Below are 23913 nucleotides of genomic sequence, written 5' to 3'. Positions count from 1 at the left end.
TTTTTGTCTTGTCGGTGCCTGTAAAATGAGGGTTTTATTGTACTAAACATCCTTCAATTCTTCATCTGAAAGAAAAGTTGGAATGTTAACTTATCAGGTCTGTTTTTTCTTTGGTTCAAGAACAACTAACTTAAATTCAAATAATATGAATATTCTAAATAAAATGAAATATTTTTAAATCTTTGTCAAAACCACACTTGTTGGATATTCAAAACATGATGTAATTGGTAAAGTTTGGTTTTTGTTTTTGCACTGTAAATGAATGACAGAGAGCCTTATAAAACAATAACTTTATGTAGTGGAGTTGTTTATATTTTTAGAGCTTGCCATATCCAGTTCATGAATAGGAAAGATTCTGGAACCTGGTCTGAATAATAATTTTATTTATTTTTTCTTGTAGGTTGGAAAGTTCTTGTATGAAATTCTTTTGGAGAGTGCTTCATTTGATGTTAGTAAAATGCAGAAAAGATCAAAGACAAAGTAGGTTTTAATTTGATTCCTACTGCTAATTTAAATTGGCGCAAATGTGAGCTGGTCTTATCTATACGTTGAGCTCAGAAATATATGTGATACATACTGCACGGGTTGCTGGAGACACTAAAATTCAAGCATCTTTCACTTCAAAAGTAGATGGCAGCACTTCTTGAACACATGACACATACACCTGACATTAGGAACACATGTAGAGGACATTCAAATATTATGTCATTAGATTTTTAGCATGTTTGACCCACTCCCATATAATTACAATCCCTACATTCTTAGTAACACAGGAAGCATTAGCACACCAGTGATTGGTTACTATGAACAAGAAAGATAACAAAACGTCACAGGGCGGAGCTTTTGCCAAAACTAAATTTCGAAGTTCATTAATGAAAAATTAAAGCATTTTTAGTGAATCAATAAATGATAGCAGGATCCAGCTTCACTCGGCTCACTTTGTGAGCTGTTACTATTTTCATCCTGATGCACCTTAACTGCATTTGATTAAATTATAAAAAAATGAAAGCATTTTTAATGAATCAATAAATAAAAACGAAGATGGATGGAAGGATGGGGGAGAAATCTCAGATAGGTTTGAAAGAGAATCGAACACTCAATCGTCGATACGTGTGTCCTGTGCTCTAACAATTGTCACAGTTGCAGATGTCGGATTCAAGTACAATTAAGTATATTGTAAACATTGCCAGCAAAAATTTGATGATGAGTGATGTAATGGTTCATCATTCATTTTGGCCAATTGCGATGCTCTAATTTTCTATAATGTAGCTAAGAGTGTAGGGTGTTTGTTTATAATCATCCCTTCCCCTTATCAGCAAAATTTCCAGATTGAGAGAAATTCTCAGATAGAACTCACTAGATCTCACTGGTGAACAACATTTGGCAACACATTGACAATGCTATAAAAAATTTAATAAAAAAATGGTTTCAATGAAACTATAATTTTTATATTTTTAAGAAATATGCAGAATTCTCTGGTTTTTGTAACGAGATGAAAAATGTTGCTTGTCAGTGAAATCTCAACTGTTTCATTAAAAAGAGTTATCAGCCTATCATACCAGGCTCCTCAGGAAAGAAAACATGCCCACTCATTAAAATCAATCAGAAGCAGTAAAGACAGCAAAACCATTAATTTAATTCATTCATATTGAATGAATTGTTTGCCGCTGTGGTGGTCGAGTGGTTATAGTGACGGACTCGCGATGCGAGGATCCGGGTTCGAACCCCACAGTGGTGGTCGGCTGAAGTTGGTTTTCTGTGGTTCCCAACTTCAAGGCGCAAATGCGAGCCGATCTCCCCGTTAAAAAGTCTCGCCACAGAGAGCAACAGTCCTACAACGATAAATCATTCAATCATAACACTTCACTCATAGTTAGAAAAAAAAACTGGTGGCAGATGGCAGCACTACACATAACAAGCATTACACAGAAACAAACTTTACGTCAGGTTGCACTACACGTACACGCACATTGGTTGGGGGTTTCGAGGAGGAGGAGGAGGAGGGGGTGTGGGGGGTGCATGTGTGGTGAAGCAGTAGTAGGTAGGGCCTCCAAAAAATGGCTCAGGAATCCATGATATCTTAAGTCAGCCACCTCGTTGGGCAATTTGCCTGTTGTGGCGTTGTATTTGTATTTGTATATTGCCTATATTCATGGGATTTGTTTTTTTGTTTTTTTTTGTATCTTTCTTTCTCGGTTGTTTTGATTGTATGCTTTATGCTCTCAGTCCAATAAATAAAATAAAAAATAAATTCATTCATAAGTTTGAATAACTCATTAAAAAGTTCCTCTGCTGTTGGGTTCAATTTTTTTAATTCTTCTGATGAAACCAACTTGCTATCCCTATCTTTCCCATGTTAACCCTACAGTGCATACTGTTGCCAATCGGCAATATCTACTTTAAATATGTTTCTTTCCCCATTGCCAACTACACTTGGCAACTTCGTGTTTGAGACATTCATTATTCCCATTTTTAATTTCCTTTCGAAACCCATTCATAGGTAGCAGTAAAACTCCTCAATTAAAAAAAGAAATATAAATCTTCTGTCACCTGTCAAAAAAGAAAATCATGCACTGTAGGGTCGAAATGACTTATTTGCATTTTTTTTTACGTTGAAGTTAGCAATTCAATTTTGTTTTATTTCTATAGTTTGAATCATAAAGTAGGTAGTTATATATTTGGAAAGTAATAATATTTCAATACGTTAATTTTATATGTGATTTTACGTCCTCTTTAAGACCCTGTATAAGTACAATTCACAATAGATTTTTTTTTAATATTTTTCCCAGCTTCCTAAAGGCTTCAATAATTATGGAAAAATAAAAATAAAAAATCATGCATTGTAGGGTTAAATTCAACTCACTTTATACAATTTTGTCTTGCTCTACTATTTTATGGAGCCAATTAATCGCATAAAGTGAGGGAAGCCTGTATAGCTGTCAATGCGATTAGATGGAATCATTGCAGATGTGTCTGGTCTTGACTGTAGCACAGGGTGGGCCCACACTACATATGGTCAAGTTTTTGAGGGGAATAGTAAATAAATATGCACAAAGAATACAAATTGATGATGTCATTTCATGAAGAATATTTCATATTTTCATAAAGTGTGGTTGATGACATAATCATCATTCAAACACCCTTCTCTCATCAGAAGTCAGCAAATCTGAATCCCCCCCCCCCTCCCCAATGCTGACGTAATACTTGAATTGCCCCATAACAAACACTTTCTGGCATGTAAATTTTCGTTAGAATTCCCTCAGAACAATGTTTATAAGGGGCATAATTTTTTGGCAGTTGTGTAAATTGTCTGATGCAATTTTTTTATAGTCTAACCCTTTATTAAATTTCTTTTTTATGTACAATTCATATTCGTGTGTGAAGAACCATGGTACGTCCATTCTACACCACTTATGAACGTGCCAAAAAAGGTTCAGAGAAGAGCAATGTAAAGACATCTCTTCAGATGAGGGTAGGCATTCAAGCAAAATCTTCGCAAATATTTCTTATGAATTTCCATGATTTTATTGTTGAGATATTTAAATGTGCCTCTATTTTTATCCAGATCCATGTATGCTTACTTCGTTTTTACTTTGTTGTTTTAGGCCCATCCTAAAATATGTAAGATGTATCATGATGCCAGATTGGATCATTTAGAATTTGATGTAAGCATGGTACCAATGGTCTGCCCACCTCGTCCATGGACTCGTATTGATGCAGGAGGCTTGTTAATGACTTCAAGTAAGGTTCCACAATCTTGTTCTGTCTGATGTTTTTGAGATGTGAAAAAAATGACTGTCACTTTTAATCTTATGTTGATTGAATTTTTCACTTCAATTACCATATTTTGCTACATATAATATGTTCCAACTTTATTCATGATAAAGAAATCTTGAGGAATGGAAGAAGTTTTTGTAGAAAAAAAAATTATACTTTTCTATATTGGCATCTATACGCCATTCACAAATCATAACAATACTTTAAAAAAAACTGCTTTTCATAAATTAAATTTTCAAAAGATTTATTTCCTTTCATTGAATTTTCATTTCTGTATTACAGTGATACATTGACTTACAAATTTTTCGGATAACAAAGCTGTTTTTGCAATAGCTCTACATCGGCTAATAAATGTTTTTGGTTGACATAGATGCATGTGCTCACATGACACAGCAGCATTGTGGGCTGAATTTTCACAGTCATTATCAGAATTATTGTCTTTTGAGCCTGATTAGTTTATATCTGCCTCAGAATCACTTTCCAGTTACACCTCCATTTCCCATACAGAAAGCTTTTGAGTCATTTTTTTAAATAAAATTATTGATTAAGCGAAGCTTAAGGTGCATAAAAAAAAGCCTATACTTGAATAATATCAGTGTGCACAGCTTTTTAGGGTGAGACACTTAGTATGAATCTTAATGGTCTGGATATTATAGATCATTTTTTTATAGTCTAATCTCTTATTAAATTTCTTTTTATGTACAATTTATATTCCTGTGTAAAGAACCATGGTACATTCATTCTACACCACTTATAAATGTGCCAAAAAGGGTTCAGAGAAGAGCAATGTATGAGAGACAGAAATGAGTTGACTGCATATCACATTAGAGAATACTTACAAACCCAACTGGGTTGTGTTCATAGTGTAAAATGAAAATGTCTTCAGTATCTTCCTTTAAATTCTCTTTTATCTTATTGTGAGATTGTTTGTCTCAGCCTTCGATCAGTTTTTGTATTTTTTTTGTAGTGTTTTGTAAAACTAATTTTTAAATTCCTGTACCTGGAATGAATTAAATCGTTTTTCATAGAAACCAAGGAATTGAATTTTAAATGTATGAATGTGATTCTGGAACAAATTATCTATTTGTTAGCCAAAATATGACTAGATTGAATTTTTGTTAAGAATGTTACTTATTATATTTCATGGCTTGAATACCATTGGCACTCTATCATAACATATGTCATTTATTTTTATTCAGCTCCAATCATTCGACTGCCGCCTCATTCATACCAGCAAAACTCCTACTACAACCAAGTTCCTAATGATCAGTTATATCCATGTTATGATTCCTTGAACAGCCTTTCTATGTGTCCCTGGATAATTAACAAGCCAGTAAGTTGATGTTTCATTGCATGGTTAGCTTAAAAAATATTTTCAATTTCGTAATTTTCATTATAATTTTGTATATCAAATTAATGAGACGGGGAAGAAAATCAGTCTAAATAATTTGACTGAATATGTATGTGCTAATGTGTGAAACCATTGTATCTGGTTCCAATCGTTTTTGCAGATGAGAACCATTTTATGTCTTATTGGTGGCATTACTCACACTGCTTACATACCTAATAATCTGGAAACTTTTGTATTTGAAAGTTTTGACAGTTTATGTTAATATGTGTGTGGCAGCTGTGCAAAGTATAAAAAAATCAAGAATTACCTCATCAAAAATGCCAAGCTTTGTGCCAGTTAATGCTGTTTTGCCTTCCTGGAAAACAGCCTTTGCAGGAAGTTTTGCCTCATTTAATTTTTTTTTTTTACACAATAGACATACATCATTTACTGTTGGGAACTTGCGGTAAATTGCTTTATCAAATACATCTTGTGAAGAGGGATCTTGACAGTTTAAAAATAATGATTTTGTTGCACTTGACTAGGGCTAGGATGTGTAACAAATGGTATTTTCTACCAGTTTTGATAACCTAAAAACTGGCAGAAAATGCTCTATAGAAATGCATTCATGCTCTATAAAAACTAAAAATTATTCCTAAAAAAACCAAAAATGTGCTCTATAAAACCAGACGAAATTTTGCTGACAAGGGGGGGGGGGAGGGGGTCAAAAATGGCTAAAAATCTGCTTACGTAATACTTGAATAGCCCCTTATGGAACTCAGGGCTTTTTATGAGACGAATAGCACTCTGGTTATCGATCTGTAACACAGGTGGCTCTGTGGAACCAATCATTTCTCGAAGCAAAGAATGTAGCCAAATTGCTTCTTTACCCACTTGGCTGGCAGCCACAAATTCTGCTTCTGTTGTTAACAAGGCTACACACTTTTGACACTGGCTCTTCCAGGACACTGCTCCTCTACTGCACATGAATATCATTCCAGTGGTTGACCTCCTTGTGAGAGGATCTCCAGCATAATCTGCATCACTATATGACTCTAGGTCACACTTTGCCTTATGTTTGTACATTATCCCACAGTCCACAGTACCCTTCAGATACCTCAATGTTCTTTTTACGATGCTCCAATGTATTTCCTGAGGTTTATCCAACACCTGTAAAAACTCCAACTGTAAAGCAGATGTCAGGCCTTGAGACAATTGCCAGAAACATCAAACTCCCAACGGCTTCACAATAGGGTGTATCTGCTGAAAGTGAAACAGAATCTGTCACCATAGAGCCTTTCTCCATTGGGACACTAACTGGTTTTGATTTTGATTCAGACATTTTGAATCTATCCAAAATTTTTCTGCAATAAGCAGCTTGGTGTATAAATATGTCTCCATTTTCAAGGGTATTAATTTGCATCCCCAGGAAACAACCAGGTATCTCTACAACCACAGAGAATTCTGATTTCAGTTTCATAAGAAACTCTTCACATGAATTTGCTTCATTGGCAGCTATTATGTCAGCATTGACGTACAAAAACAGAAGGATCGATTTTTCATCATTGACAAATAGACATGGATCAAATGATGATTGTTGAAACCCGGCCTCTGCCGTAAACTTCTTAAACCTCTCGTTCCAATATCTGGGTGCTTGTTTTAGACCATAAATGCTTTTGAGGAGTTTACAAACTTGTTTCGTGCAATCAGTGAATCCTTCAGGTTGATCCATGAAAATTTCTTCAGGAAGTTCTCCATACAGGAAGGCTCTCTTGTCATCAAACTGAGTGAGTTTAAGATTCTTACTGGGAGCAATGCTCAAAACAGTCCTTATTGTATCCCACCTCACAACTGGACTGAAGGTTTCTGAAAAATCGATACCAGCTTTCTGACTAAAGCCCTTGGCAACAAGTCTAGCTTTATAGCGCTGAATAGACCGATCTGCATTGTGCTTTAGACGAAAGACCCAGCGACAACCAAATTGTCTTTCTGTTGGATGGGAGATTCATAAGTTCCCATGTTTCATAAGCTAGTAGCGAATAAATTTCTTCTTTCATGGCACTCAGTCATTCATCTGAATTTTCAGAGGAGATAGCTTCTTTGCATGTTTCAGGCTCACAGTGCTCTGCCAAAAGAACATAATCATTCAATCGTGCTGGTGGTTTCAGCGTGTTTCTATATATATCTCGCAGACCACATTTTATTTCATCTTCGGCTGAAGCATCAGCTCTAGTTTCCCCTTCATGACTACTTTCCCAGACATCTGAACATGTAACAGTGGTTGGTTTCATAACGACTTCCAAAGGCTATCAATTCTCTTCTGTTACAGGGACATTATCAACCACACAGTTCACTTTTTCGGGTTGAAAAACATCTCGACTTAGAATAATTTTGTTGTGGTGTTTAATCCAGATTTGGTAACCATCTTTCGCCCCACTCTAACCCACAAGTACACCCTTCTCACTCTTCTTGTCCCATTTCTTCCTGCATTGCTTGGACACATGTGCAAAACAATTTGTGCGAATGGCACGCAAATGATCAATGCTAGACACTTCTTTCTCAAACGACAGTTCATGAGGGCATTTTCCTTTCACTGTAGTGGGACCAGTCCTCTTCAGCACACAGACAGCAGTATTGATAGCTTCTGCCCACAACTTCAATGGAAGTTCTCGCCCATTTATCATGCTCCTTGCGCTTTCAACAAGGGTTCTGTTCTCTCGTTCTGCAGCTCCATTTTGCTCAGGAGTGTACGGCATGGATATACGAGACACTATTCCATCTTTTGCAAGTATAGCATGAACCTCTGCATTCTGGAATTCAGTCCCTCCATTACAAAGGAATTCCTTGATTGTGTGTCCAGCATTTTTCACTTCATTCAAGAAAATCTGAAGGTACTTGGAGGCTTCACATTTTGACTGCATAAAAAATGCACGATAGTACTTTGAAAAGTCATCTTTAAAACATAGGAAGTATTTAGCTCCACCCAATGACTTTTGATGCATAGGACCACACACATCAGCATGAACAAGGCCTCCTGGAAAATTAGGTCTGGTTCCAAAGGGATTCCGGCACTGCTTTCCAAAGTTGCATTCCTCACATAACTCTCCATCAGAACTCTGCACTTTGATTCCAAACTTGTCCGAAACTGCCTTCAGATGTTTTGAATTCTGATGACACAGCCTCTCGTGCCATATCTGTAGAGGTATTTGAGCTGTAGCAATGTATACTTCCACAGATTTTACTGGAATCACTACCCTCATCTTCAAGGCATACAGCCCTTGTATAGTTCTATCTTCAGTCAAACGCACAATTCCATTTTTAGTAAAAGCACACCCCTGCTTAGTTGCTTGAAATTCAAATCCTTTATTCAGAGTCTGACCAACTGAGAATATATTTTTGCTGATGTTAGGAATATACCACAGATTCCAGGTGATTCTTAATCCATCTCCCAGCAATGAGCATTTCAACTTCAACAGTTCCTTCTCCATAGGCAAAGATTGTCTCGTTTCAATGCATACACCGTTTTTGGTGTTAAGAAGGGATTAAATGACACAAAGTACTCACTGTGACTTTTCATATGAGCTGATGCTCCACTATCAGCAAGACAGAAAATGTTACATTTAAGGGAAAGCTGGTCATCTGGCACAAAGAATTGTAGACAAAATGGCAAGAAAGATAAGCCAGCTGGTGATGCCTTTATGTGTTCTTCAGATAATGTGTTCACCATCTGGCTTATCTTTCTTGCCATTTTGTCTACAATTCTTTGTGCCAGATGACCAGCTTTCCCGTAAATGTAACATTTTCTGTCAAACTTTTTGAAAGGCTTTTTTGACGCCACCAAGGCAGTACTTTCGGATTTGACGGGCAGCCTCATCTCAATAAGCTGCAGTCTTCTGTCAACTTATTATTATTAATTCTTCTTTCTTGTATAGGAACAGACTCCCAGACGCTCTTAAACTCGAAGTATTCTGCTGGAAGAGTGGACATGATCCTGCTCATCAGTAAAAGATCTAGCAATTCTGTTTTCACTAGTCTTTTTAACTCATCATTGAGTTCACTGAAATTTCGTTGAAGCCGCGAAATTAAAGTTACAATATCCTCTGAGGGATCTTTCTCACTGGTGAAAAAACAGTTCCATAAGATGGTTGACGCACTGCCTGGAACTTTGCTCATAAATTGAAATTAGCTTTTCCCAGATTGATTTCGGATAATCGCACATTGACGTCAACTCTGCATTGGCATCGTCCATAGCACCCACCAATATCAATTGAGCTAAAGCGTCACTTTTCATATACTTTTGCTTTTTGTTTGAAAAGCAGTCTTTTGCTCAGCATTGGTAGCCGCACCAGGATCGGTCGGCTCAGGGCGATCGCTATTCACGATACCCAAAACATTGTTGTGCCGCAAAAGTAATTCTATTTGTCTCTTCCACTTTGTCTTATTCTTGGAACCTTCAAGTTTTTCGATATTTGGTTTGAACTCTATCTTAATAAATCACACAGTACATAAGATGGTTAAGCCTAATCACGCTAGAATAGGGAAACACCACGTGAGGATGGCGGTTCACCACAGCGCAATTATCCTGCAAAAATTTTAAAGAAGATGCCGACGCAACTGGAATTTTGCGACTGCTTGGCCCATAACCTGAACAATTTATTTTAGCCAATTGTTTAGAAGTTTAAAGTGGTTTAATTCTAGTTAAATCAGAGACCAAAAAAAAAAAAAATTTCATATTTACACACAGTAAGCAAGAACATCAAAGTATTGCCATACAGCTTCTCATAAATGAGAAGAAAAATAATATCACATGGAACGATTAGGATTATAACCATTACAAAAGCTCCACTGAATGAAGATCATTTTCAAACACAATCAGAATTTGCTACTGCATTAAATGTTACCCAACCAAGCATTTCTTAATGTCTATATACAGTGGTATTGGTTCCAAAAGCTATGAAATTAAGTCTCATATGAAAGGACGAGTATAGTGCAGGGGGGGGGGACCATATGAAAGGTGGGGGAAAACGGTTTCAGTCCAAAAAAAATCGAAATTAATGTTCTTGTGGTTTTGTATATAGCTCAGTACCATCTCTTTCAACCACTAAAACACCAGAGGCAAAAATGCTTTACAACCATAACAACATAGCAGTAGCTTGCTCAGAAATGATGAAAAAAGTGAAAATTCTTCATAGAAAAAGAAAATTAAAAAGCATCATAGATCTGGAGACAGATTGTGATTTTTTTAAGGCAGGCTTGAACTGATGGATTGCAGGCTTCGTCACAATCTCACTTAGAAATGAGTTCCATGTACAGGCTGTGCGTATACAAAAACTGAGGTATCTTGTATTATTTCGGCAGAATGGAATTCTGATAGTAAATTTATGGGCTCTTGTGCTGTTGAGTTGGTGTAAGCAATGATATTGACCTCTAAGAGAATGTTAGTCCTCTCTGTATTTTGTAGATCAATACTAGATCAAGGAAGAGTCTGCACCAAGAAGAGTCAATATCAAAATATTTCTTGATGAATGGATTGTAAAAAAAAACAAAAAAAAACTGACTTCTTTTTTTCATGGAATCTGTTATCTGACAGATGAATGGATGTTTCAGTTTCTTGTTGAAAATACTTTAAAAAAATCTTTCTTTCATTTTAAAACACACAAATGTCTTTTATTTACTTGAAAACAGGCTTAGTCATATTTATAACACCCAATAAAGTGCATGTGTACACAAACACTAGTTTATTACAAATGTAATCTATAGCGTGATTGAATTTGTAAGGTTTTTTTAAGTCTTTAATATATGGGGTAGTGAGAAGAGAGGTTTTCTGTATATTTATTATATGGAAGAGTAAATAATCCTTTGCCTGATATAATCACAGAAGGAAATCCACAAAAAAAGCAAATGAAATGAATTTTTTTTTTCGCTTTTTTTATTGATTTCCTGTGAATATTTATGGATGAAGCAAGCTTCGAAAACTATGAAATTTTGAATTAATGTGAGTTTCGATCTTTATTTAGATGTTAGATCTTGTTATTGATGTTTTCAAAAATAATGGCTGTGAGGAGTTAGATGTTCCTCTTAATCCTGAAACTTTTCCTGATCCACCAAAACTGAAATCGTGAGTTTGGTTTTTCATTCTTTCTAATCTTTTGCAAAATTTTTGCTGATTTATAAACTTTTTTAAAATTGAATTGTATACACATATGCTGTTAAGTTCAAATATTGTAAGTCATATTTTGTGGTAAATAATTATTGAAATACTGTAGCTCGGATTGAAATATTCTGTGGTTTTTCCCTTTGTTGTAAAATACTTTTTTTTTTCAGATTCATGTCAGATGAAGAAAAAAGAAAAATTCGACGTCAGAAAGCCATACTTAAGAAAAAAAAGTTAGAAACTGCAAGTCTTTGGTTTGACTGCCTTTATAAGCTCAGTATTGCTAATCATGTAAGTCTTCAACTTTAAAATACATTTATGCTTATTGTGAATAATGCGATCCTGGTTAAATAAATAAATTCAGGCAAAGGTATAAATGTTATAGAAAGATGAATTTCACCAATAGTCATTCAAAATACAAAAAATAAAACACCAGTGATCATCACTATTGCACGTCGGCTTTCGATCCGACCACATGCTTTTATTTTGCCGAGCAGTCTGCACTATAACAGGCCATTCACCACTGGGGAAGGAGTTATATACACCTTGAAAAACAGCTGTCTGTTGTAGTTTTTGTCTTTTGAGCAAATACTGCTAGATTTCATTTACAATGTGCTCAAAAAGTATTTCCATTTTATATTCCATCTGGAACCTAATCTTCTCTGTTTTTTTTTCAAAAATAAGCAGACAAAATTATCTTCAAGCAGACTTTCTGACATGATCTTTTTTTTTGTTTTTTGTTTATCCCCTTTTTAGTTTCGTAATGAAGTTTTCTGGTTTCCTCATAATCTTGACTTCAGAGGTCGAGTTTATCCAACGCCTCCTCATTTCAATCACTTAGGTAAGAAGATACTTGTTTTATTGAATTTGTTTATTGTCTTTTGAACTTTTAGTACACCGCCAATTGTCTGCTTTTACAAGGGGACACCAGTATCGTTTAACAAGGGACAATGCGAGGTTATAGTGTCGCAGGGAATTTTTCTCTAATTGGGTTGTTAATAAATGGAATAGCTTACCCCCGGAGGTAGTAAATTGTAACACAATTGACATGTTTAAAAAGAAATACAATAGATATGGTGGGGTAAATGGAGAAGCTATCCATACTTAAAATAAGACAACCATAATATTCTTTATGGGCATTATATAATATTTTATCATGTGTATATATCGTTTATAATTTTTGTGATTGTGTTTTTAATTGGGTTGCTGTTTTTTTGAAATATATGACAACCATATTTGTTATGGGCATCTTTTTCTCAGCCACCTCGTTGGGAATTTTGCCTGTTGTGGCATTGTATTTGTATAAGACCACTGAATATGAAAATTTAAACATTTTCTCATTTCATTGAGAAAAACAATGAAATGTCTAAATTAAAGCCTTTTTAGGAATTTCAAAATCTATTTTTCAGGAAGTGATATGGTCAGAAGTATATTATATTTTGCTGAAGGAAAGCCATTGGGAAAGAATGGTTTGGACTGGCTGAAAATGCATCTGATTAACCTGACTGGCTTAAAAAAAAGGTAGGATTGTAATTAATATAGATAAGTCATTGCAAATATTTATTAGCCCTTTCTGCTACGTAGTGAAAATCACTAAACCCCTATGGGTAAGTTGAAGGAAGGAGTAACATAGCTTTCATAAAATATATTTATCAAAATATTATACTGTAAAATAAAAAACTATAAAAATGTTCTTCTGGCAACAACAATTGCGACCATTCCTAAGCGCATTTGAAAACCAGCTCCATATTGCTGGCAACCTTGACTCTGTGGTTGGCTTTGACAGAGTCCCTACACTCCCCTATAAAAGTGTCATGTCTTTTTTAATGAAGTAGGTTTTTTCCAGTTTTTAGTGGGTGCAAAAAAGGGGCACAGGGAAAAGGTTTCCATTGAGAAATCATTTTTACAAAATATCTGGGCTTCTTAATGTTAATATAAGAAGCTTTTAAGGAGGCGAAATATCTCATCATTATATACCGCTAAGAGGATTAATACAATGCATTACACTTAATGTAATCACATTGGAACTCTGGGTTTTTGATGACAAATAACCAATTGATAACTATATCCAAAAAACTGTCAGATGTAAATAAGATGATCATTCATCTGCTGGTGTTAAAATGAGATACAGCTCTGTTTGTTTACATGAAACTGGTTACAGAATGTCCGAATTCAAATGATCCAAAATATTCAGCTCAATTTTGGTATCTTATCATACTGTTTTGAAACACAGTGTTTTTTTCATTCAAGTTAAAATCCAGGGCAGAACTTAAAGTGAGAAACTGCCCTGGTGGTGGTCCCTTGAGTATTGTTATGTAGTTGTTTCACTGTATTATAATGGCTGAACCCTTTCAGACTTGTACAGTCAAACCTCGTTAATAAGTCACTCTTGGAAGACCAAAAAAATATATACCTCATAAGTGGAGTGACTCGTTAAAACAAGTCATGGCCGCATTTATTCTTGTCTCCCTATTGATGCATTCATGCAGAAAAACCAAATTTTAGTTATTCACTGTTGTCCCATTTTATCAATTACCCATTTACCTTACATCCCATTCAACCAAAGAATCTATGGTCACTATACTTTTGAATGGGACTTTTCGAATATGGTTATTATTCAGTTATTGTTATCAGGAACTCCACAGTTGAATTTCTTCATGAGGTGATCACATTAAATATCATGGACCATAATATAAGCAGGCAAAATAAACTGCACATGTGTGTGATTTTGGAAGTTAGATGGCAGCATTTCTGGAAAACACATAACAGTCATTCCTCAGAAACAAACGTAACATTAGGTACATTTGTGGCACATTCCAACATGCACCTATTCATTGGAATTTCCTCAGAGGAATATTTATAAGGTACATGTGCGATTCAGTAAGACTGTATCTGCAGGTGGTGTAGGCAGAAGTGTGTTTTTAGTCCTAAACGTGTAAATGTGAACTTTCTTCTATTTTGAAAGAAGTCTCTTTACAGAGATTAGGCAGATCTGCAACGTAACAATCACAAAAACCAGAACACCTGTCACTTGCACTTCCAGTTTGGAAGACAAATGACAGTGCTTTTCAAACACATAACATGCCTGAGACGTCATAAATAAGTTGGGGACGCACAGGACACTTCCATGCATACATGCATCATTTTGTTAGGAATTCCACAGAGTAATGTTTTTATGATTTATATGAATGGTTTAAGGCAATGGTTCCCAAATTTGTTTTAGTGTTACCCCTCCTTTTTTTTGGATCAAAGAAATTTGTCTGCAACCCTCTATATAGGCTGACCATCTGTCCCAGAAAATTGGGACATTTCAATTGTTTGCTTGTAAATGTGCTGTCCTGGAAACACTTTTCGAAGTGTTTTTTTTTTTTTTTTTTTGGCTTTAATCAGGCAATATTGACTTTTAAAGATAATGTGATTTTTTTTTTAATATTATATAAATATTTATTTTGTTTTTTGGCCTACTTAGTGTTTCTTATGCAAGATGGAAGTTTAGTGAGATGTATTGGTTTTTGTATACAGGGTGATTAAGAACAAATCATCCAGTTTCAAAATGATTCTACACTTGAAATTGACCATTAACAAAAAATGTTCATCTAAATGCAGGCCTTCCCCCCATATTAGCATATATTACTTATCATTCTGTGTTTCTAATTTTTAAGAAATATGTAATTTTGAAATCGGGTGATTCTCTCTGACTCACCCTGTATAAGTATTAACTTGATATATTGATTATTGTACAAGTATAATTATAAAAAATTAATTGCATTATATGATACATAGTGATTAGCTCAGCTGAGTAAAGGCATTTTTTAGTTTCTAAATATTTTTAAAATAAAAATGAATTTCTTATTAAGGCGTTTTTATTTTGGAGAAACTCTTACACGACACCCCCCTTCCCCCCAAATTCATTGACGTAACCCACACTTTGCGAACCACTGGTTTAAGGGGTCTCATAACTTTTAACTTTTTAACTTTAAGCTATGCTTCATAGAAATATGAATAAAAATACTATTTAACCATTATTTCAAATATTTTACTCATCGTTTTGGTTGCATGTGCTATTTTATGCCAAATATAAAATTTCACTCATCTCTGATTCTTAATTTTTTGTAAATTTTCAAAAAAATGCATTAAAAACTCCCCTTGCGCACATGATAATATACCATGACATCAATGTTATTTAATAAAAATCAATTCAAAATACAGAAAACTGTTCAGTTCATGAAATGAAGCAAAAGATTGAGATTTCATTGGCTAAATCTTATTTAAATTTTAATTTTAAAAATTAAGTTTCAATTAAAAATTTTTTGATTTAAAATTTAAATAAGATTGAGTCAATGAATGAGTCCAAACTTCATTTCATGAACTGAAGTTTCTTTTATTTTGAATTTATATTTCAATTCTATTACAGTGATGTCTGTTATATTATCATGTGCGAAAGAGCCGCTTTTAACGTTTGTTTTTTTTTTTAAATTTACGAAAAATTAAGTATCAGAGATGTGTGAAACTTTATCCTGGCATAGGACAGCCCCATACATTCAAGAACTTGTGTAAAAAAATTTGAAATAAATCAATGGTTATAAATAGTATTTTTAATTATATTTCTATTAGAGCATAGTTTTTCACAGTGTTAAAAGGTACGAGACCCCTTAATAATAGCAGAATCCATATGGTGTTTCATCCCTGCTGCCTGTAATTGGAAGGTGAGAGCAAGAAGTAAATAAAAAATATTTGTTTCATAAATTTAATGAGAGGACATGATGAATGATGCACAATATATCCAATTTATTCTGTATAGTCAAGATTCTGCCATATACCAAAAGTTATGATCTATATGTATTAGAGCATCAATTTATTTCCCTGTTTACTTTCAACAATGTGCTAATTAATAGAATGAATGTTAAGATATTTCGTCTTGAGAATCTCCTTGCACTATGTGCAACTTACTCCATTTTTTTTCAATTACAGAGAACCTAGTCACGAGCGTTTGAGGTATGCAAATGAAATTTTGTCAGAAATACTCGATTCAGCTGATAATCCTTTCACTGTAAGTATGTTTCACAAATATTTTTTTTTTCAATTTCAAGAATTAGTATCAATACTCCAATTGCATTAACCATGAATGCACAACCTCTGAATTCTGTAGACCAAATAAACCCCCACCCTAAGTGGTCCTCTCTGGCTCGTGAAAATTTTTCTTTCAAAAAATATTGATTCAAACACGATAAGCATAGCAGTATGTAATGCAAGAGCTGTAACCATCTTCATATCTGGGGTGCAGATTGAGCCCACCCATTGGCAATTTTTTACAATAAATTAGGAATTTTTATCAGTTGGCTTTTTTTTTGGCGAAAATCAGTGATATCCTACTGTGCATTTCTCATTTATGGATGCCAATTTTTCATATTTTTGATATCAAATATGTTCAGTGCAATAGCTATTTCACTATTGTATGGAACACATGCAGGAAAAAAAACTGTTCCACATCAGGAGATACTACTCATATAGTACCAAAGTCTGTAATATTATGCAGACACTATACAAGTCTGTATAGTGTACACTGTACAAGTCACTATAATATTTTAATTGAATGATCCTATATAATGTTGTTAACACTTGGTTTACCGACATTTCTTATAACCTATCTCTTATCATATTGAAATGGGTCAAAATGACGCACTCTGTAAACCCAGTGTTAAGGTAACATTTTCGGCAGAAAGTTTTCTGTATTGCTTTTAAAAAGAAATATTTATAATAGTAAAACTCGTGTTGTGACTTCTTTTATGTTCATAAGTAAGTGAACAAAAAAGATAGCTTACCAAACTAGTGTGAAAGATGCCGAATGAGAATCGAACTGCATAGATGTGTTGAAAACTGGTTTCTTTAATTGATTTAGAATAGAATTGCCTTGCATCAAGTAATATGGCGTATGCAGCCATTTACTTTTGGTGATTTTTTTCCCCTTTTCTGTTGTATATGTAACTAACCCACTCATCAGTGCCACTTAGGGGTCATTCAAGTATTATATCAGCATCGATGGGGGGAAGGAGTTCCCAATTTGCTGACTTTTGATTGTAAGGGAGGAGGTGGGGTTTGGATAATGCTTATGGCATCAACCACCCTTTATGAAGGTATGAAATATTCCTATTCTGTATTCAAAAATGTATCTTAAAAAAAAGGTATCTTATTCTGTGTTCAAAAATGGAAAAAACCTTTCGATAGTTATTGGGAACTAACATTCTCCCTGTTGATAAGTCCCCTACAGAGTCACTTTAGTGATCTCTAAATGTTTCATGGATCCTTCAAGTGCTCAGGAAATGCATCCAGGCTGCTTTAGTGCTATGGAACTGCGTCCTTTTACAATGGGACACCAGTATCGATTGGTGAGGGACAATGCAAGGTTATGGTGTCGCAGGGAATTTTTCTCCAATAGGGTTGTTAATAAATGGAATAGCTTACCCCCGGAGGTAGTAAATTGTAACACAATTGACACGTTTAAAAAAGAAATACGATAAACATGTTGGGGTAAATCGAGAAGCTATCCATTCTTAGAATAAGACAACCATAAGTATTCTTTATGGGCATTGTATAATATTTTTTCATGTGTATATATTGTTTGTAATTTGTGTTAATTGCATTTTTAATTGGGTTGCTGTATTTTTGAAACATATGACATCCATATTTTTATGGGCATCTTTTTATCAGCCACCTCGTTGGGCATTTTGCCTGTTGTGGCGTTGTATTTGTATTTGTATTTGTATTAAGTGCTATGGAAATGTTTCCGGCCGCTTAATTGCTCTGGAAATGTGTCTGGGCCACTTAAGTGCTCTGGAACTGTGGCATGCATCAATCAGGTGATCAATATTTATGCCACAGATCAGTAAAGTAATCTGGGAGTGTTCTGCGGGTAACTTGAGTAATTTAGAACTGCACTGAGGGCTGCTTACATGCTCTAAAACTGTGCCACATGCCACTCAAGGTATCTCTGAATGTGCCATGGATCGTTTGTGTTCTGGAAGTGTGTCACGGGTTACTTAAGTGATCTTTGAATGTGAAGGTGATCTTTGAGGCCTACTTAATGATCTAAAAATGTGCCACAGGCCACTTAAATGCTCTGGAATTGTGCCATGAGTCATTTAAGCGATTTGTGAATGTGCCGCTTAGTTCATTTTTACAAAATTAGGTTTGTGGGGAAGCCACATCAGATAACCTTCAAGGCCACAATTGGTATGTGGGTCAAGGGTTTACCATATATGGCTTAAAGCGTAGGTTGCAATAAATTTCTTAAAGAGAAATTTTTTAAGTTCTTACCCTTCAAATATCATTGAAATTAACAGAAATTGATCATAATAACTAGAGCCCAGAAGTTCAGGCAAAATGTCATAAATGCCTTTTTTGCCTATTTTCAAACTTTTTTTTGGTAAAAATGCCTTTTTTTGCCTATTTTCAAACTTTTTTTGGTAAAAATGCCTTTTTTGCCTATTTTCAAACTTTTTTTGGTAAAAATTCCTTTTTAGACATTTTCATGCCATAAATGCCCATTTTAACATAGTTTCAAGTTTATTAGTGAATTTCAGAGGCCATAATCTGTAAAGTTTTAATATTTTGTTCATTGAAAACTTCAAAAGAATTGCTCTTTTTAAAATTTTTCAACTCTCAGTATTAGTTACCATCAGAAAGCCTGACCCCCCCCCCCTTCCAGCCCCATTTAAATGCAAACATGTGATCTGAGAGATTGATGTTGCCATGCATTAACTTTGCTTCAGCCAGATGGTGTTAGACGTGAATGATTTTGTTTCAGATGAACGCAGACCATGTAAGAAAAGCAGAAGAAAATTAGAAATTTTTGTTTGCAACATTTTTCACATATTATGTCTCGCTCAGGCATTGGACAGCATTGTATGTGTATATCAGACCGATAATATTCCCAAGAGGTCTTGAATTGACATCATGGCTCCTACAAGGTGGGGTAGGAGCAGACAGGGCTCTTGTGTGGGCCCCCATGTTGTTTTGATTTTATTTTTTGCACCATAAAAGCACTGCAAATAACCATGGCTATTTGTTAAATATACATATTTAGTATTCAATTGAAGCAGTGTGTGACAGATGCGGCTACACAAGGCCCTGCATTTGAAAGAGTCCCGCATATGTAGTAATATAAAAAAAGTTAATTTTTTTTACAAAAGTAGAACAAGGCAGTCATGTTTCACCTATAGAAATGATAATGGTTATCCCAAATAATACAACAAATAAACAATAATTATTCGCAACTCAAAGCCCTACAAATAATTTTTTCTACTGGCTCCACATCTGGTAATGGTGGTCTTGGAATTATCCTAATCCTGTGGGTCTACTAACATTTTATTTTGGACGTGAAATCAATTTAACTTGGATATTAATGCAGTTATCATAAACTATAATTAAAACAATAGATGGCTCAAATGTAATCAAGTTTTCAGCTAGTTTGTGGACCCTTGATACCTTTGTTTTTAGTTATATTTTCTTCCTTCCAGAAATTATAAATGCCTTTTTTAGGGCCCGTTTTAGGCATTTTTAGTGCCTTTTTGCCTGCCTATTTCTCCTAAACTTCCGAGCTCTAATAATAACATATAAAGGTATTTTCTTTCAAAATTTTAATTTTTTTAAAAATATTTTTTGCATTAAAAAAAATTTTTTTCGTCTGGAGGGAGGAGGTGCAAGAGCCCTCTATCCCCTCCCTCCTGCGTACATTTCAGATCCCACCAATTTTCGTTAGGAGATAGGGGGCAGTGCTGACAAGGAGGAGGTCAAAAATGGCTAAAAATTTGCTGATGTAATACTTGAACGGCCCCTTATTTCAGGATTTCAAATTTGTGGTGTTCATCTTGATAAAGAGAAACATATCTTTTTTCATAGGGCAACCAATGGTGGAAGTCTTCAGATGAACCCTGGCAAACTCTTGCTTGCTGCAAAGAGGTAGCCAAAGCTGTGAGATCTCCAAACCCGGAAGAATTTATTAGTCATTTTCCTATTCATCAAGATGGTTCTTGTAATGGCCTACAACATTACGCAGCTTTGGGAAGAGATGATTTTGGTGCCAGGGAAGTCAATTTATTTCCAGCTGATCGACCTCAAGATGTTTACAGCGGTGTCGCTGCATTGGTATGTACAAATAAAAGTTTTAGCTAAAAATTATCATTCTATGTGTTTGAAAATCTATAAATTTTTATGATGACATGATAGCACAAGACATTTTTTCCTTGTTGGGATCTTCATTACATGATACATAGTCGAGTTGCATTACTGAGACTACCTGTCTTTTTTGATGCCAACTGTGTGTTTCTGATGAAACAAAGCATGTGACATAAGCAGACTTTCGCAAATGTAGTGAGACATGAGCATTTTTCAAACATGTACAGTGATACTTCTTGTAAACATAGGTACTTCATAATCTGAAGTTTTATGACAATGCACGTTATTGTCACCAGTTGAACAAACAGTTTACCAAATTTTTTTATAAGAGATTATTGTTGGCTTTCTAGCTAAGTATCATTATTTTTGATACCGGGTAGTTAGTAAATGTTTATAGCATGGTTTCCACATCCTGTAGGGGGAAAGGGATCTTCAAGGGCTGGGATCTTTGGCAGGCGCCAAACCATACTTTTTATAAGAGCTCCTTCTAAAGTCAATTGGTAGCATGAAAAAATGAAAAATAATGATAATTATCCCGGGTCCTAGGACTGTAGCTCTGTTAGCCCCATCCTTGTGAAGGCTATGGTTTGCATGCTACTGTTGTTGAAGTGTACCATAGCCGTGGGGGCCTCCCATCCTGGAGCAGGGGCCCCGCCCTTGAGGGGCATGACCATAGCTAAACATATTGTTACACTTATAAATAATTGAAGTGGAAAAGGCTGAGCACCAACTGCCATTGATGTGAGAGACAAATTTCTGATGCAAACATGCATAAGCAGCCAAATAATGCCCTGCAGTTGACAATTCAGTGTCTAAATGACCTAGGAATCTACCTAATTTCTGTTTAAAACAAATAGTAAACCTTGGTGTGTATTAATGTCAAAAAATTATCACCGCAATCATGGTAACAAAATTAATCTGGCAGAAACAGTTTCGGTTTACATGGCAGTATCAAAATCGAACCTCTTTTGATTGGCAAAAGGTAATCTCTTTTGATTCATTGTCCCCATATATGTTGCTAAATGTTGTTAGCCTAATTGCTCTCAATGGATAGACTTTTTAAATCAGCAATCAGCTTGCATGCACACTTCAAATTTGGAAAAAAATTTATGCCTCAAAGTTGTGCAGTCTGGGCAAAACCATTATTCTGAATATCAACTGGTGTGACTCAACTGCATATCATAACACTGTATCCATTTATGCCACTTGAAGTATGGTTGAGTATAGATTAGAGGATAGTGCACTGTCACATAGCTTAGTGCTTCTGAAAGTGGTTGTCATTGCTTCTGAGCTGTGTCGACAAACTCTGTTTCAGGGGCATTGTGTTGAGCTGTAGATATTGAAGTGTGCCTATCCAGTGTTTTGAAGTTGTTATGTTCAAGACTGTTCTGTGGAGTGTGGAATACATGATAGCTAGTGCAGGGAAGCTGTAAGTGGCAAAAGTTAGAGCCACTAACTTATCTGTTAGGTGGCTATTAAATTTGACATTGGTTTTTTTATTGCTACCTTATCTTATGAATACATATATATATTTTTTAAGGTTGAAGAAGAGAGGAAGAAGGATGCTGCGGAAGGAATAGAAGTTGCCAAAGTACTCGAGGGTTTTGTTAAGAGAAAGGTGTGTTTTTTATTATGATAGTTGTTATTTGAAGAGTTATTGGTAAAGAGGTTTTGTAGAATATCAGAGCTTGAGAAATGCAAAAAAAAAATTTTCTTAGGAACAATCATCTTTTTTTCTGTGAAAAATGGTTTTAAATAATGTCTGTTTTTGTACTTTTTTGGGGGGGACTCTGTGACCAGTGACCACTTTCAATATTAGTAGATGCTCTGACATGACTTCTGGAACCTTTGTATCGTCCTTATCTTCATAGAAAATTTTAGTCACCAATGTTTTAGTTGCCATGTGCAACCTGGCAACTGAGATTTATTGAGCCCGGCTGGTCATTGTATATAATTTTTCTTTGCTAAAATAATTTATTTTGCTTTTTCTTTTTCGTTCCTATACGTTGAAATCGTATTCCAATGGGATGATTAAATTTAAAGGTCGTCAAGCAGACTGTAATGACAGTGGTGTATGGTGTCACAGAATATGGTGCTAAGCTACAAATATTGCGTCAGCTCCAGGACATTCCAGAATTTCCAGAGCAATATAGAAATCAAGCTGCTCACTATCTGATGAAACTGACATTTTTGAGTCTTCAGAGAATGTTCACTGCCACTCGAGAAATTCAGGTTTGTTTCATTATTTATGATATCAAAGACAATTCTATACAAACTATTGCTGAGTATTATGTAATTTCTTCCCCTGAAGTAGAGTTAAACCTCTTTATCTGAAATAACTTCGCTTTGGGTATCATTATCAAGTTTTCCATTATAGTGGGCAAAGCAACTTTGCGAGGTTTTTTTTAAATTATTCATTCAAAATACTGGGAACTGTAACCATTCCTTTCAGTTGCTTGTGGGTATGCAGATTTCAGAAGGACAGTAGGTTTATCATGTACCCATAGTAATTATTAAAACAACTTAATCTATCCTTTACTTATCTTAAAGCCATGGGTGTGCTTTTTTCTTGAGGAATAAGTTTTCTCTGGTGCGGATCCCAAAAGCCAAACAACATAAGGGAAAATTAGTCTGTCCCATGAAATACAGGAGGATCCAGCGAACCTACTACTAAAACAACTACATCCTCAAATTTAAAAAGGTATCTTAAGCTCAATCTATTTCAAATTCCAGATATGGAAATTTATTTTTTATTTCATCCTCAGACTTTGAACAAAACTTGCATTTTTTGCTCCGTATTATTAACTCCATTTATAAAATAAATAGGGAAAAAAATGTTCTCAATAATGTATGACTTTTTTTTACATAAAGTTCAGAAAATTTTATGTGTACTGCAGTGACATGGATATATGTATTATATTATGAATATATTGATTCATGTTCTTACATTTAATAAACATTACAGCACCTTCATCCTCGTTGCAGCATGTTTATTATTCGCATTAATTGCACATATCTTGCTCTACCACTTACTATTATACTAATTCATTTACCTTTTCCTGTCTGTTTTTTTTTTCTTTTGCTCTCTTTCTTTTATTTTTCTCTTGTCCTAAAAATAAATAAAGTTATTATGCTTCTCTGCCATTAGTTATTGTATTTTATTTTTTGTTACGAATTGTAAATTTTTTTAAACAATTTTAATATATACAGCCAATCCCATTATAACGTACTTCAAGAGACCGGACAAATTGCTTCATTGTAAAGAAGTTAAGTTCTATGTTTTTGCACTGTTCCTATGTAAACTTATCTGTGGGAATTAGAAAAGATTTTTTCAAAGAGATTTTTGCTATAATAGTATTCATTAAAGCACGATTCGGCTGTACAAACATTTTTATTGTAACAATCATTACAGGACTCAAATCCCCTTGGTTGTCTATTCAAATTTTGTGTTTCTCTTGTAATGAACTGTCACTTATTT

The 23913-nt window shown here is 34.7% G+C and overlaps 1 protein-coding gene across 2 annotated transcripts in view; it reads left to right on the top strand.

The window, feature by feature from the left end:
• The window catches only part of PolrMT (mitochondrial RNA polymerase), an 83390-nt gene that overhangs the window by 45886 nt on the left and 13591 nt on the right, over nt 1-23913 (top strand). For both annotated transcript variants that reach the window (XM_089255823.1, XM_089255822.1), the window contains exons 14-25: nt 401-480; nt 3385-3472; nt 3606-3741; nt 4977-5110; nt 11125-11225; nt 11432-11552; nt 12018-12102; nt 12671-12782; nt 16233-16311; nt 20160-20405; nt 21976-22053; nt 22479-22667. In XM_089255823.1, the coding sequence (XP_089111949.1) occupies nt 401-480; nt 3385-3472; nt 3606-3741; nt 4977-5110; nt 11125-11225; nt 11432-11552; nt 12018-12102; nt 12671-12782; nt 16233-16311; nt 20160-20405; nt 21976-22053; nt 22479-22667 (1449 nt within the window). The remainder of the gene's footprint in view (nt 1-400; nt 481-3384; nt 3473-3605; nt 3742-4976; nt 5111-11124; nt 11226-11431; nt 11553-12017; nt 12103-12670; nt 12783-16232; nt 16312-20159; nt 20406-21975; nt 22054-22478; nt 22668-23913) is intronic.

The sequence above is a fragment of the Pholcus phalangioides genome, unplaced genomic scaffold (genome assembly GCF_987345545.1).
Source record: "Pholcus phalangioides strain wild (caught in Gottingen) unplaced genomic scaffold, Ppha-v1.0 ptg000172l_1, whole genome shotgun sequence".
In the NCBI taxonomy this organism is placed as follows: Eukaryota; Metazoa; Arthropoda; class Arachnida; order Araneae; family Pholcidae; genus Pholcus; species Pholcus phalangioides.
The sequence above is the reverse complement of the archived record's forward strand: the minus strand, read 5'-3'. Positions and strand labels throughout refer to the sequence as shown.